Source organism: Prionailurus bengalensis, unplaced genomic scaffold (genome assembly GCF_016509475.1).
Source record: "Prionailurus bengalensis isolate Pbe53 unplaced genomic scaffold, Fcat_Pben_1.1_paternal_pri Un_scaffold_57, whole genome shotgun sequence".
Taxonomy (NCBI): Eukaryota; Metazoa; Chordata; class Mammalia; order Carnivora; family Felidae; genus Prionailurus; species Prionailurus bengalensis.
Genome location: NW_025091159.1, coordinates 199,386 through 225,782, shown reverse-complemented (window position 1 = coordinate 225,782; position 26,397 = coordinate 199,386). Strand labels below are relative to the sequence as shown.

Here is a 26,397-nt window from a genome sequence, read left to right as displayed (position 1 = left end):
CCTGGGTGGCGCAGTCGGTTAAGCGTCCGACTTCAGCCAGGTCACGATCTCGCGGTCCGTGAGTTCGAGCCCCGCGTCAGGCTCTGGGCTGATGGCTCAGAGCCTGGAGCCTGTTTCCGATTCTGTGTTTCCCTCTCTCTCTGCCCCTCCCCCGTTCATGCTCTGTCTCTCTCTGTCCCCCAAAAAATAAATAAACATTGAAAAAAAAAAAACAACATAGGAAGACTAGCAGTGGGGGCCCTCACATGTTGCTTCCCTTTCTGAGTGTCAAAGGTGCAGAGCCAGGTGAAAGAGCTCCTGACTACCCTGTGCATTCTCGTGGCCAAGCTGGAAGAGGACCTAGACACCTCAAGGAAAGACCTCATCCTTTCTGAAGCAAGGAACACCATATTACAAAGAGATGTCCGTGAAGTGAGTGTCAGTTGAAATGGCCACGCCATCGTCGAGCCTAACGTGGGGTGTTTGGTTCGGCCTTGCCCCGTGTGTCCTTCGTCTCCCACGGGTTTTGAACGTTTGGAGTTTGGTAGAAGTAGCAGCAGAACGGGACGTGACTCCGGGGCCTGGGCGGGCTGCCTCCCCGTCTGTGTGGTGGAATCTGTCCTCCCTGGACTCTCCCCTGCAGAGGCCTGGCAGGCAGGCGGCAGAGTGGCCTCGGGTGTGGAGTGTGGGCCACCTGAGCTTGGCCCATGCCATGCTCTCGGTCCGTTTTGGGAACACACTCGGCACGTAGGAACCAGCGTGGTGCTGCCAGGTCGTTTCCGGGGGCACGGCCTTGCGGGGGCGGCGCTGCCAGGGGCCGTCACGGCCACCTCTGCCGCCCTGCCCTCCTCCCAGGGGTTCCGTGCCCCTGGTCGTGGCGGTCAGAGTGAGCGAGGCGCAGCCCGCTGGTTCTGGTGTAAGGTCATGGAGGAGTGCGGCCGCTTCTGCACGTGTGGACGTCGATGGGAATCTGATCATTGTCACAGAAACTAGTAAGGGTAGGATGGTTTCTCTGTGCCTCCTCCTGTCACTGTGAGCTGCCCTTTGCGGACAGTCCCCGCACACCCCACCCCCAGCCCGGAAATGCCACCTCGGAACACCCTGTCAGACCCTTGAGGGTGTAAGTGCACGAGCAGTCTGTTTAGTACCCTAGTGTGGGGGAGATCGTGTCAGAATTTAAAACAAAAGTATTTGCAGAAATTATAGAACCTGTTCAGTGAAGTTGTTGTTTGGCAAAGGTGGGGAGAGACCCCTCAGCAGAGTTCAAGATGCAGAGAATTTAGGAAATCATTTCTTAGGACTCATCACTTTCACTCTTGAGACTGCTGACATAAATTGCTTAGTAAACACGGAGGGCTGGAAGAGGAATCTTTCCCGTGTTGGACAAGAAAAGCAGGGCAGGACGTTCTGGTTCCATTGGCAGTGTCAGATACCATGGGATACAATGTTGTTACAGGGTTAGGCTATAGAAGATGACTTCCAGTTATATGAAAGGTGGAGTTTGGCTTCCATTTGTTAACACTGCTGCTTCAACTCTGTGGTAATTGGATGAGATTTCATCCACCTTTTCCCCGGAAAAAGGATGGTTGTCTCATGGTGTGTGCCTCCAGAGGCAAGTCGCTGTTCTGTGGAAAGCTCAACGGTGTCCGGAGGCAACCGAGGTGATTTCCGGGAGACTTTATTATCCGTTTGTCTTTGAACACCTGGGAAAGAATAAGCCTGGGTAACTGGTCAGAATCCTGAGCAGCCTCCGCACTGTCGGTACAGAGCCTGACGCGGGGCGGGCGCCAACTCACAAAGCGACACCGGCTGAGCCACCCAGGTACCCCGAGGATGCTACTTTTCTGTTTGTTTGGAAAATGAGGATTTCGCCCGGTTTTTGTGTCTGGAGCGTGTTAATGTGTCGTACGCTAATTCTTTCCCTGTTTTCCCTCTGAAATACCTGCTGTAGGCCGTGGCCCAGAAGGAAGACATGCAAGACAGGATCACTACCCTTGAGAAGCGCTGCCTCAGGGCACAGCACAAAGCCACCTCTCTGCACGACCTCAAGGATAAACTTGAAAACGAGATCGCAAAGAAGGACTCTCTGCATCGACAGGTCGTTGGTTTCGTTGAACTTCATTCCACTTTTATTAATTACAAGTCAAGTTAAGGACCAAGTGTCAATGTCAAGGTTTTAGGATCTTAGACTCTTGTGTTGACCAGCGGGGTTACTTCAACGTCCAGGGTTTAATTCTTTCGAATTTTATGGAAGCATGTTATGGGGCTCCCCTCCTTGATTCCTTCTTTGTCTTGTCTTACATGCACGTTACTCTGTTGCCTGTTAGCACTGTTTCCAAAGGAGCAGGGAGTGGCCGGGAATGTGTAGGCAGCTGGCCATTTTGGTTAGTACCTGAGATCGGGGGGAATGGCCGGGGCAGAAGCACAGTCTGGCGTGAGGATGTGAGACCCTGTGCTTTGGGAAGCAGCACGTCTCTTCCTTGGTTGTCTCAGGTCATCCGGCATTGAACAGGAACACCACATCCAGCTTCTTGGAAACAGAGAGAGCTTTGTCTGGTGTGTTTGTCAAATGTGTCAGTCGACCCAACATGATAATCAAAGTGAAATACTAGGAAGCCATTAAAATGACATCGAGGAATGCTGTTTGAGAGCACGTAACATGTTCCAAAGCATGAGTGTAAAGGGCAGATCACGAAATACTATGTGTACAGCATGTGATTTATTTTGGAGGGTTTTAAAGCATGATACGCGGTCTGTATATACACACAGAGCTATATGCACACAGAAGATGGAAGGAGTCTGTGGGAACAAACGTTAACCTTGCAAAAACCTCACCTTGTACATGATTTTTAAAATGACTTTATATATTTTTAATGCTTATTTATTTTTGAGAAAGGGAGCCAGAGTGAGAGAGAGGGAGACACAGAATCCAAAGCAGGCTCCAGGCTCTGAGCTGTCAGCACAGAGCACGAGGCGGGGTTGACCCCATGAGCTATGAGATCATGACCTGAGCCGAAGGTGGACGCTTAACCGACTGAGCCACCTCGGCTTCCCTACAAGTCCTTTAACAAAAAATCTCGTGTCTAACTTTTCCACGTTGAAGGTTTCCACGTTTTTGGTCAAGAGGGAGAGTGTTTTTGTTGAATAATGGTACACTTCCAAAAAGAACTCAACTGGCATCAGGCATGCTCTCAGAAGCTCTGTGCTGGCTGATGTGCCCACCTCAGAATGTCCTATGTAGGGAGCCCTCGGACCCCAGTATAAATATGTTTACGAAGGGTTAGGACCTCACCCTTCTCTCGTTTACTGGTCAGGAAGAACGGGCAAGCTCCTCCAGAAGATGGGTTTTCTTTAATGTGTGGGAACTTTGTCTTTGGAAAGACTTCTTTGAAGATACTGAAGAAGAGCAAAGAGTTTGGCAAGACATGTTTTGCGTAGTGAAAGGAGGACCAAGGCCGTGGGTGACTCCTTGCAGAAAGGAAAGGTTTACTCTGAAGCACCTACCAAACTGTTGGCTTCGGTCAGAACTAACAGCAGATCTCTGCATTCAGATTTTGTTTCACTTTAATAAAAATGGAAACGGAGAGAAGACTTGCTACACTTTGATGCTTTGCCTTCATTTCCTAGACTGTGGATCAAAACCGCCAGTTGCAAGAGCGCCTGGAGGTGGCGGAGCGGAAGCTGCAGCCGACCCCGAGGAAGGCCAAGTCGCTGCCCGAGGTGGAAGCCGAGCCGGCCCAGAGGGTGGCCACCCTCTGCAAGGTGGGGCCCCCGTTTCCTTCTGGGTCCCATGGTGGGAATGTCATTTTCATGGCGGTCCGTTCTTGTATCTCATTTCTCACCGGTAACGTCGGCGTGCCAAAGTCCGCGAACCAGCTGAGATCTGTTTTCGGTGCTACTTTGTCTGAGATTGGAATGCTTTTCAAACAGCAGGCATCATCCCCAGTTTTGTTCCCTCCGGTTTTGTCTGACGTGTGCTGTTTGCCGTTGGCTGCATCTAAGACTCACTGCTTTTCAGACTTAAGTCAGCGACTCAAAGCTCAAGATAGTAGCCTTGGGCAAGAGAAGGACAGGGGTGCCTGGCCGGCTCAGTCAGTGGAGCTTGGGACTCTTGATCTCAGGGTCATGAGTCTGAGCTCCCCGTTGGGTGTAGAGCTTACCGAAGGAAAAAAAAAACAAAACAAAGAAAGCATAGAATTTTTCCGAGAAATGAGAAAATCCTATCCTCTTTTAAACACAATCGTTTTTATTTTAAAAAATTCTTAAATGTTCATTTATTTGACACAGACAGAGAGGGCGAGCATGGGCACATACATGAGCAGGGGAGGGGCAGAAAGAAGGAGATAGAATGCCAAGTAGGCTCCATGCTATCAGTACAGAGCCTGACCCAGGGCTCGAACGCCCAAACCTTGCGTTCATGACCTGAGCTGAAGCCAAGAGTCAGAACCCGACTGACTGAGCCACCCAGACACCCCTTTAAGAAATAAATCTTTAAGGAATTCACTCGGAGGTTCCACAAATAGAGTCGAGGAACGTGCCAGACACAGTCCCTGCCCTCCCAGCTCTCACAGCCCTCACCACCCACAGAGGAAGGCAGCAGTTGAAGAGGTAGTTTCCAGACATGATGTAGTCTGTGCTGGGATCGAGTGATGCACACAGGACGAGGGAGCACATGACTGGGCAGCCAGTCCATCCTTCCGGAACCTGGGCTGAGGGAACCTGTAGCAGGGAGCCTGTCGGTGCTTCTGTGTCACCGGTTCCAGTGCAGTGAGGGTCCCAGTGGGAAGGGGGGTGGGTTCGTCACGGGATAATGGCCCTCAAGGCTGCCATCAAGTCGGGCAGGCGGCATTGGGCGCCCACAGGCCCAGGCTCCAACAGAGCCTCTCCTCCTTTGTGATCTGCATGCCAAGTCTCTGTTTCTTTTCTCGCCTGTCCTGTCTCCTGTCCCTGGTCAGCCGTGTAGCCCGACCCTTTGTCTTTGGACACTGTGCTGCTGAGGAAGCTAAGTTGTTGGAAGTAACTTCCCAGCTTAGGAAGGCAGCACGCCTGTTTGCTCTTTCCGCTTGCTGCTGAGTGGACAGGGGTGTCTCCCGGGGGACGAGGCACCGTCCAAGGATCCGGGACCCGGGGTGGGGATGAGACCGTTGCCTACCCCCGGTCACCAGCAAGGAAGCCCAGTGTTTCCCACTGGCACGCATGAGGCCTGTAGGGACTGTGAGCAGGCAGAAGGCCGCTCACAGCATGTCGTGCGTAGGCACAGTGTGTGGTGTGGGGCAGCCAGCTCTTCTGACCCCGCTGTCGCCCACAGGCCGAGCAGAGGCGTGGCAACATGGAAGAAAGGCTGCGCCAGATGGAGGCCCAGCTGGAGGAAAAGAACCAAGAACTGCAGCGGGTACGTGTCCGGGCGGAGCAGCCGCGCACCTGGCAGTGATTGAGGATGAGGCGCAGGCTGGGGGTGTGGGGGTAGGGAGTGGTCCCTTGTTTCCCACTTCTCCCCACGTGGACGCCAGGCCCCTTCTCGATCCCATCAGGGGTACAGTGCACTCTTGTGCAAGTTGGATGTTAGTGAACACTCCTAGCCTGTGGACAATGTTCTCTGGACGCTGGGGCCCCGTAGGCAGTGCCGCCTAGGGGTGGAGGCACCCGCACAGCCCACCGTGCCCACCAGCTCATTAGCAGCTACTCACGGTTGACGCGGGACCTCGTGGGTGTCCCTTGGCCAAAGCGGAGGTACTGGCCTGGGGTAGGGCAGCCTAGAGGAGGGGTCTCCTTCCTTAGGACATGACACTGAGGTCCTGAAATCAGGTCACGGGCCTGACCTTGGTCCCCACATCCTGAATTTCTACTTGAGATGTAAAGGCACAGGTCGGGGTAGATGTTCCTAAGAAGAGGAATAGCGTCATCGAGCCTTGACGAAAGGGAGGCCCCTGTCCCTTGAATCCCCTGAGATTTTTCCCTGCGGGAGCTGGTCGGACGTCAACATGAAACACCCAGGAGACAGAGCAGGCAGCAGCCTCCCCAACTTGGGACGTCCATCCAAGGCCATCAGGTTTTGTTTTCACCAGAAAACTCAAAACACTCACCCTTAACTTACACCAGAAACTCGTGTGCTTGGCCCTCAGGGTCAGAGAATAAAACATGAGTTTCCGCGGAGTGAAGCTTCTGATGCCAGCGTGACGGCTCGGTTGGCCGACCCCAGCCCGCCATGACACATGCACACAAGCGAGCACAACCAGACGCTAGCCTCTTGGGCCGAGAATTCGACCTCACCTACTTAGAGAAGCACTTCATTGCCGTTAGGACTGTATGGTAGTTTGGAGGGACAGGTGTTGAGATAAGGATTCTATTATAACTGAGACAATTGCAAGGACACTTTTAAGCTGCTTTGCTTGAAAAATACTTGGGTGCTGATCCCTTCTTGTGGGGTGGCCAGGGTCTTTTCCAAGTGATGGCCGTTGCTGCGTGTGAGGTGTGGTGGTCGTGCTTTCTGTTGCCTGCTCCCAAGGAAAGAGGTGCCAGCAGGTGTGGCTTAGAGATGAGGAAGCCCGAACTTGGAGGGACTGTCCATTGCCTAGCCTGCGGGTGTGTCCTGAGGGCTCTTCCTCCTCCCTGGGCCCCCCGACTGCAGGGCACATGTGTACCCCGTACCCCACGGCCCTGCGCCCGGCAGGAGCCCCTGAATCCTGCCGGCCTGTCCTCGCCGCTTCTGTTTTGGGTTAATTCAGGATATGCGGTAGAAACAAGTTTTTAAACCATACGATTGATGAGAGTTCTATAAAACACAGACCCGTGAACTTTGCGGTTACGTTCGGAAATTACCTGAGGTAAATACAAGTTTCCATTACAAAACGTTCAGGAGATGTGTGAATTTCACGAAAAACAGGTGAAAGTCTTTCTCACCACTGAATCTTTCCCAAAGGGGATTTTTGTTTTATCTTTGGGTTTTGTCAATGGATTCATTTCTTTCCCCCTGAGGCCAGATCCGAGCTTCTGTTTCCGCCCCGGAATATTCCTCCTCCCGTGTGTAGATCAGCTGATCCCCTTAAGAATATGCTCTCCTGCATGTACATCTGCCTCCTGAGCCCATCTGAGAGCTAATAATGAGGACATTCGTGAGGGCCCATGCGTGTTTTGTTTCCCAGAAACAAAGGGACCTGCTAAGTGATGACCCCTGGGAAGCAGGTTCCTGCGTTTCTGTGCCCCGCTAGGTCGGTGCTGGCAGTGACGCACAAGCACGCCAAAGAGTGCCGTGGGAAGGGGCAGCCGAGGATGGCGTGCGTGTGGGTCACACCGCTGGTCATTCGCACGCCTGAGCCGGTGTTCGCACTTTGGCTTGAAGCCTGCGTCTTCTCTTTCAGGTAAGGCAGAGAGAAAAACTAAAGGAAGAGACTAATCAACATCTGTCCAGCACTATTGACAAGCTCCTGTATGAATCGGACAAGCGACTTCAGCGTCATCTACAAGAGAGAATGGCTGCTGCGGAAGATAAGGTAGGACATGAGAGACAGCGGCTGAGTGCCCCCATCCTCACAGAGGAGACGCTCACGTTGTGATCCTGAGGAGCAGCGTGGAGCAGAGGCTAACAGCCACTGCAGAAAGTAGAAATGATTCTTTCACGTGGAAAAACTGCAGGCTGTTACCCACTGCCTACGTTAAGTTCCCAGTGTCCTGTCCCTGCCCGACGTATGTGTGCGGGAAGGTGCGTCTCACTGTCTAGAAGAGGAGTATGGTCTGGGGAGGGCCCGAGAGTGAGTATTTTAGGCTTTTCCTAACTGAGACGTAAGGAGTAAGCTAGCTTCATGCTAATCAAAGATGGGCACAGAAACAGCCATAGGCAGTATATAACTAAGGGGAGGGGCCGTGTGCCGATAACCCTTTGTTGAGAGGACCCGGCGGTGGCTGGATGTGGTCGGCAGGCCCTCGTTTGCCACCCCTGTGCTGGAACCTTCAGCCTGGTTCTTGTCTGGGGAGCTAATTTCTACCTCTTTTGTCCAGAACGACCGGTAGGAGTGCGCAGTTCTGTCAGGCATTTAACCAGCTGAAAACAGAGTTTCTCCTGTTCCATCTCCTGCCTTCCCTCTTTTCATCTGGGTTGCAAAGAGTCGAAGCCTGGACTCTCACACCATCATAACGGATACACTTGAGGTGTAACGGGAGGGAAGCAGTATCATAGCATCTCTGTGAGAGAAGCTCTGGTGGGGACAGTTGGATGCGGACCTGATACTACCGGTTCTGGTGACACCTGTGTCCCTGTAGATGAGCCCAGAATCTTCCCTAAGATTGGCACTTGGAGACACCAGTGAGCAATGCTAATTACACGACACACTTGTTTTGGGTAAAACCCATTATGAGGTGCGTTATTATACCCCACGTGAGATTCTACCTTGATCACTGGGGCCAGCCTTTCGGTAGAAAGTTGTATGTGAGATTGGAAGTATATGTACGAAACTTAGGTCAGGTTTCCCAAGTGACTGAGGCATCACAGACCCTAAAAGCTAGTACAAACCAGTGTACCTGCTGCAAGTAAACTTAGGAACTTGTCATACTTACAGTCAGACAGTGATCCGTGAAGAAATTGTACATGGACAAAGTATGAGTAAAGGCTGTTACTGCAGTTTCACAGACAGCATTTCACTCTGTGGTCATGTGACCCGGTTCGTTGGTATGGCCATCCGCTCCATGCCTTGTCTGTGGTGCTGCGTTATGGTAAAGAGAAACATCGGCATGCTCTAGCATGTGGAACGTTTGAAAGAATCAACAGTAAAGGACTGTGTGTACCTTTCTCAGAAGACTCTGTTAGGAGAAGTTGGCAATCTGAAAAAACAGTTATAAGAAACGCAACGTGAGAAGGTATTTCCATCTCTCAATCATTCAGTGATCGGTTGAGACTGGAAAGGAGCAGGGGACCTCTGGGGCTCACACTTCCTCCAAGGCGAGCCACCACTGTGCTTTCGAGCGGCCCCACGCTCGCAAGTCTGAATGGCACGCATGTGGCGGAGTTGGAGCCGAGCAGCCTATGGGGTTCAGATTTCTGAGTCCCTTCGGGGGTTCGCTCGAAAGCTAAAATGTTCGCGTAAACCTTTCGTTGAGTGCAGCGTAGCCCAGCAGGGAGGTAACAGGTGACACGGGTGTCATCCCAAGGGTTCTCGAGGCTGCATTTGAAAAGGTCAAACAGGGACGCCTGGGTGGCACAGTCGCTTAAGCGTCCGACTTCAGCCAGGTCACGATCTCGCAGTCTGGGAGTTCGAGCCCCACGTCGGGCTCTGGGCTGATGGCTCAGAGCCTGGAGCCTGTTTCCGATTCTGTGTCTCCCTCTCTCTCTGCTCCTCCCCCATTCATGCTCTGTCTTTCTCTGTCCCAAAAATAAATTAAAAAAAAAAAAACGTTGCAATGGTCAAACAGACGGGTGATGTTTAGTTTTCATGCAGCCTGATGCAAGCAACATGTTATTGTATCATGTAAATAGTGTAGACATGAGGGAGCTACTCTACAATGTTTTTCCACATTCAGTCCTTGCAACCCACGGGGCATCTCACAGTGCCATCCCCTGTGGTTGGGACCAGCCCCATTTTGGGCGCTCAGTTAGCCACGTGCGGCGGTGTCTCCGGCCTGGGACGGCACTGCCTAGGGGCTAGTTGTGTGACCGAAGCTCCTCGTCGGTTTGCTCCCTGGTGCTGCGTGTGCAGACGTGAGGCTGGGCTGCAGAGGGTCCACGATGGAGCACGTGCCTATTGCACAGAAGGGCTATTCCCCCACCGCCCAGAAAGTCCTGCTCCTCTCTACATAATTAGGAAGAAGTCCTAGTGGCTCGGTGTTTCTCCTCTGTAACCTTGCTATGCCTGAGACCTAACTGTTCAGTAGGGTTTAGGACGTTCACTTGGTGATCTGGGTGTTTCCTGGAGGACTCTTGGAGAGAATGGTCTTGGGGTTTGTAACTGCTGAATTTACCCATCGTGGTTATGATGGTCAGCATTTCAGCACACTTGATGCTAGTAGTGTTTTCCATTTGTTCTTGAATTCTAATGAACCTACAGTGTTGTATCAGTTTCAAGTAGACAGCATACGGTTTCAACAATTGCACACGTGACTCTTTGCTCGTCACCATCACTGTGGTCACCGTGTGTCACCATACAGAGTCCTTAGGGTATCACGGACCGTATTCCCTGTACTGTGCTTTTCATCCCCGTGACGGCCTTATTTGATATCTGGATGCTGATGCCTCGTAATCACCATCATCTCTTTTGCCCACCGCCCCTACTCTCCTCTCCTCTGGCCACTACCAGTTTGTGCTCTGTGTTGAACGGACTCCTGATGCAAAGACTAGTTAACCTTGCTTGCAGTGAGTGTCCTTGTCATTTGCTGCTTTGCAGGATCACCTTCTACGGAACTTGGAAGCACTGAGGGCCATATTAAAGCGGGCAAGAGTGAGAGGCTCTTCACTTCACCACGGGTATGACACTTCCCGGTTCACAGATCTGTTTGAGATGCGGCTGGGGGCGGCTTCCCTCTGTCACCAGTATGACGTGAACCAGCTCATGGTTCCAAAGTAGAACCGTGGGTGTGCTATGGTATGACCCGAACCGGATCAGAGTTACACACAATAACCCTGAGTGTGTTGTAGTCTGACGCGATCCATTTTCCAGGGACCGGCTAACTGATGATGGGGCGGGGCTGGGGGGGACACTGCCCTTCACCGTGCCTAACATGAACCACCTCACAAACACCTATGTTGGCACCTGCTGTGTATCTTCCAGAGGAATCCTTTGGCCGAATGGGCAGAGTGACTGGATGTAGCTCAGGGAGCCGGTAGCTTAGTAGTTGGCAAGAGGGAGAAGTACAACCTCATTCCAGAGGTTAGGTTTGGAATCTCAGGAGACCGGGAGGCATGACAGAGCTCGCAGCCATGGGAGGAGGAGTGGAAGTTAGGGCAAGTTCTGTTCGTGTTTGGGTGGGTTTCTTTGCGGCCTCCCTCCACCGAGTGTGGCAGTGATGGTGTGGGGCTAGGAGGGGTCCAGCGTGCCAGGTTCGGCCCAGCATCCCTGGAAGCTATGGTCCCTTCCGCAACGCCAGTGGGGTCACCATGGGAGTGCACACGTGGCCATGGTTGTGAAGGTCACCTTGACATTGGTGGGGTTAGCGCAGTGCTCGCAGTTTCTTATATGTTTGAAAAGACTGGAGAATGACATGTAATCGCTGTAACTCTGTTGGGACGTTGGTGAGTCGCCTGTGAGGGAGTGGGTCAGCCGGCTTGTGAGCTGCGTCCTGCAGACAGTAATTGTCAGCGAGGTATTAAAAGGTTTGCTTGCTTCTTTGTAGGAAATGGGTACCATGTGAGAGTCATTCTGGTGTGACAGTGCCTCGAGTAGCTGACTAGGCCCCCTTAGGTGCAGGAAGGAGGCTCCTGCTCCAAAGGCAGGCCCACTCAGGCCTCACTGGGGTCTGTTCGGCTGCCGACGGGGGCTCTCGGGAGAGTCGAGGGTGTGCTGTGGCTGTCCTTGTTGAGCCTGCTTGTAGGAGAGAGAAGTCAGTGCAGGTAGAGTCACAAGCGGCCCTCCCTGTCCACCGAAGTACTGGTGGCACAGCGAATGTGTGTCCAGAGAGAGAAGCACCCAGGAAGATCCAGGCACAGAGCAGCCTCTTGGTTGGCTGACGGAGATCCTCGCCAGCAAGACACCAGTGTGCTGAGCGTCACCATTCCAGGGCTTGAAGACGGGTATGTGTGAGGAGGCCAAGGGAGCAAACAGTGGATGCGGTGCAGGCCACTCGAGTGCATGTTGGAGTTCTCAAGGGAAGGGGCTGTGCAGGCCCCTGGAGGGTGGCACCGTGGGGCAGTTGCCATAAGAGGGACGTCCACGCCCGTCACCCGCCTGAGGTGAGCTGGCCAAGGAGAAAGATAGAGAGGATCGCAGTGCTCCCGTGGTTGCGGAGGCATTGGCCGCGGTCACAGGTGGCCTTGTGGTCAGAAGTCTCCGGGCAGGAGACCGGCTGAGGAACAGGGTCTGTTTGAAGCCATCTCCCAAAGTGCTCTCTCGTCTGGTGGCAGAAGAGAGGCTGCTGGGAGCTGTGTCGCCGTGAGTGGTCAGAGGCCGTGGGGACGAGACTGGGAAGGCGGCAGGCAGGCTGGAAAGCTGAGCCCTCCTGGCACGACCTCATAGCCACGTCTTCTGTTTGTGTCGTCCTCTAGCAAGATGACATGGTCTGGGTTGCAGAGGAAAAGAAAGGTGTCAGACCCACTTCCACATGCAGGCGGGGCAGATGGGAGAGAGCTCTGGGATAGGACTGGGTGCAGGGTGGTGGGGTCGGGAGCCAGGGAGCCTGAGATAGGGTGTCAGAGTCAGGGGACACACGCGAACCTCAGTGGAGCCATGAACCATGCCAGGTCCCATGCGGGGTGGCGTGTGTGGCTCTCCCCGATTGGCGATGTGTCGTGGCCGCACAGCGGTGAAGCTAGACCACCTGAGCTCAGGTGAGCAGTTGTTCTGGGAATGGGGGGACCAGAGGAGGGGAAGGTGGTTGTGGCCAGCGGGCAGTCCCGACTTGGCTGTCTTAGAAGCAATCAGTACCCTGAAGCAGCACGTGTCAATGACGTTTCTTGAAAGGCTGCAGAGAAGAGCTTGAAGCACCAAAGAGGAGACGCCCTGTCGTGGTGGCTCTGTCTCCAGGCCACAAGGGGTGACGCCAGGGGCCCCCTCTCTAGTTGATGTGAATCAGATGGGCGTGTTCTGTCTCCCGAGACCATAAGGATTGGTGAAATGGAAGGCAGCCTCTCTTCTTTTCCAGAGAGCAAGGAGCCACTGGACTCCCGTGCAGGGTTCAAGTGTGGAGGGTGAGCCCGTGGCTGAGGCCGGGCACGTGCGCTGGCCGGTGCTCCTTCACAGCTGCTGCCCAGAGCTTCGTGCCCAGAGCCTTTGCTGAGGGGAGCAGCTGACAGCCCAATTAAGTGACTCCACCCTAGGGGCTCGGGGCTCCATGGAACTTTTCTGGAGACTTCTGTGGCCAAGGGGGACATTTGTCTGTTAGTCTAACTGCACAGAGGCCAGAGACGCTTTTGCCTTGGAAACACCGGGCGCATTGCCACCTCCTGTGTACGGGAGCTGCGAGGTGTGGTTCCCGAGGATCCTGCTGCGACTGCCCCTGGGGCGCCCGATAGTGGCTGGTGGAGGAAAACCTGGGGTCACCTGGCATCACAGCAAGGGCCTTGGCACACGTGGGCCGATGGCAGGTGAAGGCCAGAGGGACGTATAGGAGTGCTTTCCGGTCAGTTGGGCAGGAGGTGGTGCAGACACGCAGGACGACAGCTTGACTGGGGGCAGGCGCTGCTCCACCTCGGGGACGTCTGGGCCGCGGGGATGCGTTGCACCTGCTGGGCCCGGGAGACCCTGTCTCCACAGGGCCCGGCTAGCGGGCTTGCACTGGAGCCAGGGGCAAAGACGCCTTCCTTGGAGACCTTTTTCTCTGACCTCATTTTCCCAATGGATGGGTTCTGGCCTGGCTGACAAAGTCCACTTTTCTTTAGATAACAACCTTGGTGTGTGTGTGCGTGTTTGTTTGATTGTTTTCCTCCGTATTTCAGGCGGACGCACGTCGGCAGCATCCCAGCTTCCAGGTTCCGTCTGGCGGACGGCCCCACGGATGCCAGCAGCAGCAGCAGCAGCAGCGCGGTGTTGCGGCGCCACCGGAAAGGCCGTGTGGCCCGTCTGCGACATGAGCCTTCCAAGGCAAGGACCTCCATCCTCTGGGGGCTCTCGTGGGACCCACCTGCCTGCTCCAATGTCTCCTGCCTTTTCCTCTGTCTGTGAGGCTCTTCTGGAACTAAAGGACTGATAGGCTGCTTTCTCTTTTCCCCTTCCCCCATTCTTCTTTTGCTGCCTTAGAATTTACTTTTGAGAGCTTTTGTTCTTTCTTTGTGTAAAGTAGCAATGTGGATTCAGATAGGACCTAGTGTTAAGCACAGCACAATGCAAAGTAGTAAGGGTTTGAAACGCTAACGAAGGTTAAATGAACATGTGTATTCATCCTTAAACAACAAAGAATTCACCTTTGGAGTTTAAGTACTTTTGTCCTTTGTCTCTTCAGCCGCGTATATTTTTATATATTTGTGTAAGTTTTGAGCACCTGTAGTCATGGAACAAGTTTGGTGCAGATATCGTCCCAGGCTAGGGTGCAGCACGACTGAAAAACCCAGATGAGGGGCGCCGGGTGGCTCAGTCGGTCAAGCGTCCGACTGCTGATTTCTGCTCATGTCACGATCTCTGGGTTTGTGAGATCGAGACCCGGAGCCCCGCAGCCCCGCATGGGGCTCTGCGCTGACCGCGCCTGGAGCCTGCTTGGGATTGTCTCTCTCTCCCTCTCTCTGCTCCTCCCCCACTTGAAATAAAACAAAGAAAACAATAAATAGATAAAAAGTCAGAGGAGAGGCCTGCACCCCTATGTGTGCACAGTGTAGTGAGGGGAGACCAGCAGCGAATGGGAAGTAAAAGGTGATATGTGTGTTAGTTATCTATTTCTGTTTGACAGATGATTGACAAGTCCCTAGATGGGCACCTGTGGATAGCCCCAGAGTGCAAGGGTGGCTCTCTGGGCACTGCCCAGTGTGGCAGTGGAGAGAGAGAGACAGAACTGGCAGAGACCAAGCGGTGAGCTTGGTCTCAGTGAGCCAGGTGCTCAGGGAAAGGGAGCCCGGTGGCCTGGTCGTGCTGGGTGGGGCCAGGCAAGGTGGAGGCCGAGGACCACGGTGGTCTGGTCCAGGAGCCCTTGCGCTAAAGCCCACTCGCCAGAGTTCCAGAGTCTGTGTAGACACAGTAGGGGCAGCTTTCTGGAGGACTTGAACTCTGGTTGGGAGCAGAGACGCAGTGCTAGCTGGAAGGAGACACAGGGTAAAAGTTCTGTGGTTTGTGTTTTGTCATTTTGCTGTTTTGCCCTGGAGCGTCTGTGGTCACTCGTGGCTGGCTCGTGTTGTTTCTCCTGTATCTTCATTTGTCATTAGAGAGTGGGGTTTTGCCCCAATAGGCATAAATTGTCGTTAGCGTATCACTGTATAGTACAGGAGGATACGGGTATGATCCAGATAATAATTTGTAAACGAAGTGTTTCTTCAAAAGAGATAAGGCACTGAGCATAGACGAACGGAAGCTCGATACAGACAGCACGCTTTGCGGTGCCGACACTCGTGTTCAGGACTCCAAATCTCATGGGCTTACTGAGCACAAGTACTGCCTTCTACACTGAAACTCAGGACTCCTACAACGTGAAGCCGGCACCTGCCCCTGAGCCCGTTTTTATCACGTACCTGCCCAGGACACCCTCCTGTAACCAGCACAGTGATTTGTGAGAGGTTGTCAATCAAATTCTAGGTCAGGATTTCACATTCACGTCCAGCAGGGCATTAACAGAGTGGGTTTGTTTGGTGTTATCCAAGGTGTTGCGGGAACTTCGGCATCCCCTAGGGTGATACTGTAAAAGTGTAACTTGGTTTTCAACAAGGAGAACAGTTACAGGAAAGTTTCGAATAGGCACCTGTTAGATGTCTCTGTTCTACAAGATGCCATGTTTTAATAAGTTGTGTATGTTGTAATGGAGTTTTCCATCCCTGAGTGATAATTGGTAGTGTCTCTGGTAAATGTCGAATAACCTATTACATTCAGATGTGTGGTGGAACAAAGTGCTGCTTCCAGGCGTGGTTGTTTCTAAATCTTCTCTCGATTATATCCGTCCTGTTGTTCTCTTTAAAATATGTTTGCCTCGTTTGGTCTTGGAAATTGTAGCTTCCAAGTGTGCAGTAAATCTGATTTCTCTTCCTTTCTTTGCATGCCTCTGTCAGCCTAGTGATGTAAGGAAGCATCGGAGAAAGCGAAAGTGTTTCGTAGTGCAACCTAGCTGTGTTTGTGTGTGGTGTGGGGGAGAGTGCCCATCTCTTCACAGTGAGCACCACAGCTGGGTAAGGACGAGCGGCTGGCGTGTGCGGGGAAGTACAGGAGCCACTGGGAGCTCGAGCGCGGCGTGCGGTTTCCACGGTACCTGCGACGGCCACCAGAGCTCACCGTTGTCTCGCGTTTGTGTCTTGCTCGCTGCGCTGCGTACTTAGTTCCATGAGACATAGAAGTTTCTAGGAAGAGAAATTACTGAAGCAGAGGCATAGAGTTTCGATTTCGAGATCACCACTTTTGACAGCCGTAGCCAGCAGCATTCAGAGAGCTCTTAGGGTTCGCCACCTGGTGTGTGCAGTGGTTTAGGATCCTGTGACCTGGCCCTCACAGACATCCCCGCGAGCCACAGCTTGTGTGGTTACCCATTTCCAGATGTGCAACCAGAGCCTGAGAGCCTGGGCATGAGGCTCATCCTGTGCATGAGGACACTTTGCCGGGCAAACACTGGCCACGACACCACTCTGCCACATACCCCACCTTTGCTCGGGCGCCCTTCTCCCATTTACAGTGCCCCTCGCTGGGACAGGCCACCTCCTGTGTCCAGAGGACAATGATGTGGGTGTGCCCATTCTCATGGGGAAGCGCCGTGCCTCGGGACGGAACCCTCGACCAGAGAGTCCGCCTCATAACTGGGATGCCTTGCTCCCTGGACCGGACCCCCATCCCAGACCTTCCCAGCCATGCGCTGACAGGGCCGTGCCTCTGATACAGAGCTGGGCGGCAGCTGGGGGAGCCCCTCCACTGCACAGACGGTGTGTCCGTTCAGTTGAATTCTTGCGTTCAAGTGCCAGTTCGGTCCCTGGTTGTTTTGTGACCGGGGTGTATTCATCACCGTCTTTTTTTCCTGCTTTGGTCGCCTGGTAAGGGAAGACAGTGAAAGGTTCATGGCCCTTGGGGTGTCCACACCCTGCCCCTCGGTGCACGGTCCTCAGAGATCAGGAGCTCACATCGGCGCCGGGGCACAGAGCACGCCCTGCATTCTGCTGGCTCGTGCTGCCTTTTCTTCGGTAGCAAGACTTTCTCAAGGAACAGAGGGTCTTGTGATGAACACCCAGGCAGGACGGCCTGCTCCCGCAGCTCACTGATGGTTACTTGGAGGGCTCTTTGGAGGTTTTGGGGGATGAAGTCTAGGTGTACGGGCAGTGGGCGTCAGGTCCATGCAGACAGGGCCAGCACGGGCGTTGCACTTCCCAGCCTGGCGGGAGCCTCCCGTTTTGGTTGAGACTGAAATGGCCCATAGGCACAAGTCTGGCAGGACCCAGTGCTGGGCGGGGGCCTGTGTGTGGACTGCGCTGTGACACAGGGGAGGGTGTGCTCCCGGAACCCTCCGTCTCTGCTCACCTCATAGCCTGGTCGCTAGTGTGGCTCCCTGTCCTGTTCCCTTTTGGGTTTGTTTTCTCCATATCCTTGCTTCCACCTGGGTATGAAACCTACTTGTGTTGAGCCAGTCTGACCCTGTTTGGTTTTATGTGGATAATTTGTAGCCTGCTAAGGTAGCCTTTTGTTGTCTGATGATTGTCAGGAAATCAGGAGAGGAGGCAGGTGTTTTGGAGCTGTTGGTTAAGCTTGTGTCTTCCCTGAGCTCAGCTCCACTTGGTGCTGACCGCCATGGGTGTCCCGAGCCCCATGCAGCTTCGGAGGCCCTGGTACAAACCCAGTTGGCTGTGCCTGTCTCACCAGTCCTACACGTGTGTCTCGTGAGATCCGGCCCTGCCTCACCACCAGGACCTGTCAAGGGTCGTAACGCTGGCGGGTCCGTGGCCCCACGGTCCTTTCCAGGGCCCACAGCCACATAGCCGCAGACCCACAGCCTGTCACACAAGGAAAAATGGAGTCTGAAGGGGTTCATTTGTCGTGACGGCAGCCAAGGGACGCTGTGTCTCCACCGTGTCGAGCAGACTGTCTGTAAGCTGCAGATGAGTCCATCAGTTTGTAACATCAACCGAAATGTCCCCGAGAAGCAGAAGTCAGACCCGAGTGTGGGGTCAGGGGGTTGGGTGCCTTGTCACTTTACACACGTCCCCGTAGATTCCAGCCTTGCATCGCCACCAGAGGTGACAGTGGATTAGGCCACAAGCTCGCTCCACTTCCCCCAAACAAAGAGCTTTGGACAATCGTGCATGGGAGGGCTCCGTGCTCACCAGGGTTTGCCCTGAATGGCGTCAGGAAACAAACACCTTCCTTCTCAGCTGGCCGTGGTGTATGGTGACATGGTTTGGGTCTCCGCCTCTACCTTCTGTGGCCAGGCTCCTGGTGGTGGGAGGTCCTGGGGAGGGTACACCCCTCGGTGCAGATGGGCTGGGGGTCTCAGTGGGCCCACTGCCCGGACGCGAATCCACCCTTTCGCCTGGCGTTAGGCCGATCCTAGGAAGTCGTTTTGGACGCTGCACAAAGCACAGCTCATAGCTTTTCAAATGAGTTGCTGCCTGTGATTTCAGGGCTGTGTGCTCCTCTGTCTGGGTGCACGGTGAACTCATGTCACTCTCCTCTCCACCCCACAGTTGCTGCCTTTGGAGGAAGAGTCACAAGATAGCACGGCAAGGACACGATGTGTACCGTCAGCTCCTTCTTCCCAGAGGTCCCTGAGCTTGGACAGGCTGCAGCAAGGGGCACTGCACAAGGCCAGCCACGAGGACATCAGGGACGCCACAAAGTAAGGGGCACAGGCATCGTAGGAGACATGCCTGTGCGCTGGTTTTCAGCTCTGAGAAACCTTTGATCTCTACATGGGGGAGAAAGGGTCGGAACAGCGATTCCAAAGAGAGGCCAATGAACCGAGTTTACGTGCACGTCATTCTTGGGATACCTGCCTGGGTGCCCTGGGTGTGGCCAGCAGAGCAAAAGGCAGGGGGAAAAGACCAGAGTCTTGTGATGCTGGTGGCTGTAGGGCAGCCTCGTTTGCTCAGATCCTACGCACCAGCCGTCCTGAGACCTCCCTTTTCCTCCCGGGGGATCCTGGGTGACATGCTCCCTAGGGCTCCTCCCCTGGGCCGCACTGTGCCCTGTGGGGCTGTCAGGAGCCATGCTCTCTTCCCCCCACCCCCACCAGGCAGCTCCAGCAGCCTCTCTGTTCCTCGCACCACGTCCTGGGGTGGCTCAGGTGTGCATGTCCTCCGTGCTCCCGGGTCACGGCCAGGGTGGGGTGCCGAGCGTTCTCAACCCAAGGTGCTTGGACTCCAGATATACTTGGGAGGGAGAGAGTGTCAGCTCCCAGGGCGCAGCCCTCCCTAGAAGCTGGGGGATTGTGCTTCTAATCACGTGGGGCGGTGTGTCGTGTGACGAGCACGCGTGGAAGATGCTCTCCTGTGCGTCCCCAGATCCCCAGGCTCTCGGGATGGCCCCTTGAGCAGCCTCAGCAAAACTAGCAATAGCCAGGACTCACTGACCAACGCCCCCAAGAAGAAGGGCATCACAAAATCCATCCGCTGGTTGCTCACCAGAAGACAAAAGGTCCACCCCAGCCACGCTAGCGACGAGCCTGCCTGACCAGGTTGGTGTCCCCTGCGTGTTTCCAGCGTGTGGGTGGTCTTACTGGCCTCATTCCTCTAGATCCGTGGTCTCTCTGCCTGCAGACCCCTCCCCGTGTCGGGAGACCTCACGTGGCTGTGGACACCCCCCACCTCCCATTTCATCACTCTGCTTCCCCACAGCCACTGGATTGGAGCCACTGAATTGAAAACCCTTCCCAAGGTGCCCTGGGACTCAGCAAATTGGGCGGACAAGCTGAAAAACACCAAAAACTTTAAAAAATAAGCATTGTGTTGCTTGTCACCTTGCTGAGCACTTTTCAGCTGTACCTGTTTTTAAAGCAGTAGCTGTTCGTTTGTTCAATAGACTCTATAGCTGCAAAGCAGTATTATGTCCTCCACGGACATAAAAAGGCCTCCAGGGCCTTTTGCTCCTGGAACCATGCTGGGAAAATTCGGTCCCTTAGATGTTGCCGGTGTGTTTTCTTCCACATCCTTATACTTTCTGTAATGAAAACATTAAGATTCGTGAAAGTGCCCTCTGGCTCTCACACCCACTGCTCCCAGAAATGTGTATGTCTTGTAAGTCCAGAGGTCACAAAATTGGCCAAAACATTTCACTGTGTTTCCTACGTTTCTTTTGTCATCTTCGGGAGGTACGGTTTCAGTACTTGGTCATATGAGGACAGCGTTTATTGAGTCGTTTGCCCCAGCATTTGATTCAGTTTCACAGAGTGTGTGTAGGTGACTTTCTCCGGGGCTGAGATGTTCAAATCGCTGACTTGGCTTCTGGGTTACCATAGGTATAACGCAGTGTCTGAGAGTGGATCATACTGTGGTCTCTGTGGACATGCATGGCCAGTCCCAGAAACATACGGTTGACCCTTGAACAGCCAGGGTTTGAAGATCAGGTCCACTTGTGTGCAAGTTATGTGTTTCCATGCAGTAGAGTATTGTAAACGTATTTTCCCCTCTTTATGGTTTTCTTAATCACATTTACCTTGTTTTATGAAGGAATACAGCATATACACGTCACTTATAAAACATGTGTTAACCGACTGTTTCTGGTAAGGCTTCTGGGTACAGTGGGCTATGAGGAGTGAAGTTCTCAGGGAGGTGGCGGTGAGGTAGAGCCCCATAAGGCTCCACGAAAGGTGCCTAGTGTTGACAATGTCCGCCTCAGGAGAATGAGTCTCAGAGTTCTTACAGAGTTCTTACAGAGTTCTTACAGAGAAATGTAATCACGATCTGTAAGTGTTTTAAGCGTGTCCATGTGTTTGAACAACTGTTATTTTACCTAGTGAAAGACCTTGGAAATGAACTGGGTATATGTGTTTCCTGTACCGTGTACTTCATTTTAAATCTCTTCACAGTTGACAGAAGCAGTCTTTCACCAGAAGTAACTAGTGAATCATCTGGTGATTTTTCGATGTCTCCTAAAGGAGATGCAATATTTATTACTTTGCATGAAAGTGAGGTGTCCCGTCACAGTCTCTTCATATGCTGGGGAGTCTTTTCAGGTGTCTCTGATTTTCAACTGAGTCCACAAAGCGGGCTTTGCGATTAGAACTGAGACGTTTGTGTTGAAGTGACAAGGCGCCCAGGCTCGGGGCCAACAGTGTTGTCTGACGGGAGGAAGGTTTTCCAGAACACCCGGAGTGTGCAGCTGAAGCATAGGCTTGGGGCACAGAGCGGAGATCCTTGTCCTGCATTACAGGGTGTGGATGTGATGGAGAGAGCTTTCGGCAGCCACCGTGGCCATGGGTGTTTACTGTCGGCAGAGGTGCTGGTTTGGAGGAAGGACCCGGTGATTCGCTGGGTCCTATCGATTGGCCTTAAAGAGGAGGCCAACAATCGCGTAGACGGTGGAGTTCACGGCACGTTGATGGCCTTAGACGGGACCTTCGATGTCACCGCCCTGGCGCTTCTGGTGCAGATCCCGACCCAGAACACACAGGTGACACCGGGCCGTCTGCACCCGCCCACTGCTCTCCTGCTGGAGACCCCGCAACCTGTATTGGAGCAAGGCAGCGCGTAGCTTCACCGCACAGCTAGTCCTCTCTCCCCAAACCCGGTCTGTTTTGCGCGGCACGGAGTCCTCGGTGCTGCCTCCTCCTGCCTGAGCTCTGCCTGTCCCTTCCCCTCACAGGCTCGGGAGACTGGCGTGCGTTTAGCTCTTATGTGGAGAGAGAAACACTCTTGCTTCGTGTGCCACGTGGAAGTTTCATGGCTTCTGTTTCTGATTTCCCTGTGGAATTCTGTTTGACTCATGGGCTCAGTGGAGAATCAGGAATCTTTTGATCCTTCTACAGAACACTGTACACCTTTGGGAATGCCCTCAGTGTCCCCACTGCAAACCCCCCTCCACGGCACCCTTGTCTAATTTCCCGGAGAGCATGGACCCCTCTCCCCAAAGGCCCATTCCTGTGGGCTTCCTGGGGGGCTCAGATGATTCGGCGCTCGACCCTTGCTTTGGGCTCAGGTCATGATCTCCTAGTTGGTGGCGTCGAGCCCCAAGTCGGGCTCCGTGCCGACAACTTGGAGTCTGCTTGGGATTCTCTCTCTCCATCTCTCTCTGCCCCTCCCCTGCTCATGCTGTCTCTCTGCCTCTCAAAGATAAGTAAATCAAGCCCATTAATGGACTCCACATTAACATCTCTGATTGAAAATACACTATTAGGATTCAATGGGTATTGTTTTGAGTTTGAAGTCTTGGTTTCGACGCTATTGCAATATGTTGTCATCCTTTAGATTGACATAACTTTTGGGGTGTTGGCTCGTGACTTCAGCCTCGTACTATCTTGGAATGGGAGTTGAACCACCTTTTGGTCATGGGGACTGACCAAAGGGTTGGTGAAATAAGTTTTCAGCCTAATGATCTCTAAATTTGCGTTAACTGTTAAGTATTATATTTGGGCATGCCTGGCTGGCTGAGTCAGAGGACAGCGTGACTCATAATCTCTGGGTTGTGACTTTGAGCCCTGTGTTGGGGGTAGAGATTTCCTAAAAGTAAAATCAAAAAAAAAAAAAAAACAGGAACGTAGATTATTATGTTTGTAGGAATCATGTACCAGACTACTCTTCCAAATGCGGAGATAATTTTACCTTACAAGTTAAGCTTAGCTCTTAATTTATTAGCAAATGAGCTTCGGGGCGCCTGTGTGGCTCAGTTGGTTAAGTGTCTGACTTTGGCTCAGGTCATGATCACACTGCTTGTGAGTCTGAGGCCAGCATTGGGCTGGCTGCTGTCTGCGTGGAGCCTGCTTTGGGTCCCCTGTCACCCTTTCTATCTGCCCCTATCTCACTCACACACAATCGTTCTCTCTCTCTCTCTCTCTCCCTCTCTCTCTGAAAATCTAACAAACAGGGGTGCCTGGTAGCTCAATCATTTAAGCATCTGAGTCTTGCTTTCAGCGCAGGTCATGATCTCACACTTCGTGAGTTTGGGCCTCCCGTTGGGCTCAGCGGTGACAATGGGGATTCTGCTTGGGATTCTCTCTCTCCCTAGCCCTCTGCCCTTCCACAACTCATACTGTTTGTGTCTCTTTCAAAAATAAATAAATGTCCCTGCAAAAACGTAAAAAACACCCAAACCAACGAGCTATTGAGAAACCAATATTTTACCAGAGGTGAGGAGTTTGGTTTCTTTCCTTTTGGTATTTGACTTTTGATAGTCTTGAGAAATATTTTTCACATCATAACACATTGACGGCAGCCTGGCGATAGAGCCTGTAAGTTGCCTTTGGGGGCGGCTGGAGGTCTCTCTGCAGTCCAGGGCCCTGTGCTCTGGGGGAAGGTTACAGTCGTTTATTTAAAAAGACACGAAGTGTTGATTTCTCCTTATACAACACCAGGACTGATTTACTCCCACACCACTACTTAAGACTGTCTTCGTTGCCATAAGAACACTCGAGTGTGACGAGAATAGGACACGTGAAAGGGTGCGGTGGGACTGTCCTAGCGTGTAGCACTGTCCGCAGCTTAAAGACTGTTTTGAAAACAAAAAGGTAGTATCTTCTATAGCAGGAAGGTGATTTCACAAAGACAGTGCGGCAGGTCCAGTCAGCCCAGGACTGTCCTGACTTGTGCCCGGTCAGGGTCCTGGCACAAATATGGCCCTGCCTCCTTTACCGCCTGGGGCAGCCGTCTGGGCAGGGGGCCCCCAATGGCTGTCAGGAATGGGGGTAAACAGCTGTAAACAAACTTGCAGAGTGAGGTCATTTTAAAGGGCTGGTAACCTTACTATATATTTTTGGTTTTCATTTCACAATGTGTCCTGTAATTTCCCAGGATGATGATAGAAGCTTCAGGAGGGCACCTTCTTAGAGATAGCAATGTAGATCAAGACACTGTTGACTTACCTGCTGGGTCAGCAGAGACTCTCCCTGCAGGCTTCTGGGTCACTTCCTCTCTGTCCTCTATGCAGCCAGAGAAGATGCTGCTGGTCTGTATGTGACGTGCTGCTCTGCCCCAGCCTCTTGGCGGAGGTATGGGAGGCTCTTGGGTTGGAATGTGAACACTGATGGAGAATGGCCGACTTAATATGTAACAAGGCGTTCAGATGCTATGGCATGCTCAGGCTCAAATGATCTAAGGTTACTCCTCACTTCTGCTTATCAAAGGTTCACAGTGAAAGAGATTTTTTTAACTTTTCTATCTGATGGAATATTAGCGTATTCTCTCAACTACTACAACTAGGCATCGTGGGTGTCCTCAGAGCGTTGGACCAGCCTCAGAGCGACACTTGCAGAGCTACGTATGTGATGGGCAGCCCTGGCCCCTCTTTCACAAGATGGCAGATGGACACGGCGAAAGTGTTTTCATGGCCTCTACTGCCCCATTGCTATTTGAGAGTGAACTCCCGGGGACTCCCCCGGCTGCTTGCGGGTGGAGAGAACCCCACTCAGAAGTGCCCCGGGAGCCCTCAGTGGTTGCTGCTGTGGTTTGGAATGTGTGTGGCTGTATTTGTGCCCTCATGTGCTATTTCAAGACTAACCGCATGCTGCATTTGCACGCTGCCCCTTGTGTTGCTTGGAGCAGGCATAGTATCTGCACCACAGAGGCTAGATTCAGGCAGTCATGTCTTAATCCTGCCGACACCTCCTGTTGGTGAGTAGAGGGCACCGTCCATGCAGGCCACAGTCGGACACCCCGTGTCCTGTCTGCGCAATGTCCATGTGAGCCAGGACAGCCGCAGCAGGCTCACTTAGGGACTTCAGAAATACACAGACACGCAGATGCACATAGACAGACTCACACACACATACACATACACGTGCACACACACACACACACATGCACACACACACACACACACACAGACACATGAGCTTCTCTACACCTGCTAAGAGGATTCTGGTGTTTGTGTGCTTACACTTAAGAGGTTGGTGTGTTCTCAGTTTTTCCGGAGAAAACTGTATTTCCACTCTTTTCGTAAAAAAAGAAGTTTGGCTTCAGTGTCTGCTAATGTCTTTTGTGGTAGGGAGGCAGGATTGCTGTCGAAGCAGTAGGAGATTTTCCAGGTCTGAGCTGACCTTCCCGGTCGTTCGGGAGCAAGTGGCACTGGCCTTTGCCTGGTCTGGTGGAGCTCCTAGGTCAGCAGGCCCTGGCTGGCTTGTTTTACGCACACCTTCTTGAATGAACCAGGCCCAAGAGGATTCTAGTCCTCACGTGAGTGACGCTGGTGGCCTCTCAGTTGAGAGATTAGCTTTTAAAAGTGGAAGCACATTGCCGTCTGAGGGGCTGAGTTTGAACTTGGAGATTTCGGGTGTGGGCCCCGGAGCCCAGCCCTCTTCTCCCTGATCTGAGGGCCTCGGGGGTGGGCTTTGTTCTCCTCTCATTCTGTTTTCCTGTCTCAGCCACAGTGTTTGATTGTTGGGAGCTCCTGGCTGGAGGCCAGGTGGAGCCTATGACACTTGAACTTAGGGTAGTGAGTTTGAGCCCCATTTTGGAGTGGAGATTACTTAAAATCCTGAAAAAAAAAAGAATAGTTGATTGATTCCTTCATCTTGTTTTTTTTTTTTTAATTTGGTAACTTTCAGTCTTAAGCCAGTATGAACTCAATCGAATAATTCTCATTGGTAATGCAAAATGCTTCATATGTTCTCTAGATTCTCAAATCTCTTCAGCCAGGAAGGTCTTTGGGGAGGGGGGGCACGTGCTAGGCCCCACCTGGGGCCCTGGAAGGTGCTTTTCGGGCTGATGTCTTAAGACTGATTCTTTCCTTTATCTTGCAGTTTACCCACACTGCTTCTACCGATGGTCTTGCAGCACGCAGAGCCCAGCAGCGACTACATTTGAAACTTCAACCAGATCTTTCATCTGTTAATCCTTGTTATATGGACGCTGAGATATTTTATTACAGTATTTAATTACTGAAAAATTCGTGAATAGCATCGAGAAACTCATTTAGCATTTAATGTTTCGTACATTTCTGTAACTTTGTCACTCCCTATAGACAGTTCGTTACTTTCATGTATATCCGGGCTATAAATATCCTTTGGAATCAATTGATGTTGTTATATCTCAGTTTAGTCTTTCAAGTGTATGTACTCTCATGGTTGTATGTATAAATCCTACGACAAATACAGGGCTTTTATAACCTGTGCACGTGTTGTAATCATCATTGTTTAATTGTTTGTTAAGAAACCCTGACAGAGAAAAGGATTTTACCACGTTTGCAAAATCACCGTGACACAGCCTGCATTATCCTTTACGAATGTCCCTTAGCTCTACACCCATGGTTTTGATATAATCAGACTTAATTTGCAGCAATTGTCATTGTATTTTAATGACTCACCTTAACTACACTTTTTCTAGCAAGAAATGCTTTCTTCTGCAGTGTGAACAGAGTAAAAATATCTGGTGTTAACTATCAGCTAAAGAAACTTGGAGTGGAAAGCTGATGGAAACACTGTGAAAATCTCCCAGGCCGGTATGCTGTTTCTGAGCCTGGTCCCTGGGGGCCTGGGCAGTTTGCCTGGAGTGACCCGCACAACCTGGGAGCTGAGGCCCCAGAAAGCCTG

General features: G+C 52.4%; 1 protein-coding gene across 4 annotated transcripts; it reads left to right on the top strand.

Annotated features, from left to right (window-relative positions):
- Positions 1–208: 208 nt before the first annotated feature.
- On the top strand, positions 209–25,979 carry LOC122478378 (liprin-alpha-1-like). 4 transcript variants are annotated; one of them, XR_006295973.1, is made up of 11 exons: positions 209–411; positions 1,931–2,077; positions 3,607–3,741; positions 5,288–5,371; positions 7,338–7,469; positions 10,350–10,429; positions 13,553–13,697; positions 18,407–18,558; positions 19,223–19,395; positions 21,090–21,329; positions 25,609–25,756. XR_006295973.1 is itself a non-coding variant. In XM_043572015.1 (10 exons), exons 2-9 carry the CDS (start codon positions 1,952–1,954, stop codon positions 19,389–19,391), a joined length of 1,023 nt encoding a protein of 340 aa, XP_043427950.1. In that variant the 5' UTR covers positions 209–411; positions 1,931–1,951; the 3' UTR covers positions 19,392–19,395; positions 25,609–25,979. The 4 variants fall into 4 exon arrangements, 3 of the variants coding, with proteins under 3 accessions (XP_043427950.1, XP_043427952.1, XP_043427951.1); XM_043572015.1 differs by lacking the exon at positions 21,090–21,329 and having other exon boundaries at positions 25,609–25,979; XM_043572017.1 differs by lacking the exons at positions 3,607–3,741; positions 21,090–21,329 and having other exon boundaries at positions 25,609–25,979.
- The last annotated feature ends 418 nt before the right edge of the window (positions 25,980–26,397 follow it).

Bases quoted from the DNA above. Each gene is read 5' to 3' on its own strand.
- LOC122478378 (XM_043572015.1), top strand. From the start codon at position 1,952: ATGCAAGACAGGATCACTACCCTTGAGAAGCGCTGCCTCAGGGCACAG. The intron at 10,430-13,552 runs GTATGACACTTC...TCCGTATTTCAG, and splicing joins GGCTCTTCACTTCACCACGG to GCGGACGCACGTCGGCAGCA. The intron at 13,698-18,406 runs GCAAGGACCTCC...TCCACCCCACAG, and splicing joins TGCGACATGAGCCTTCCAAG to TTGCTGCCTTTGGAGGAAGA.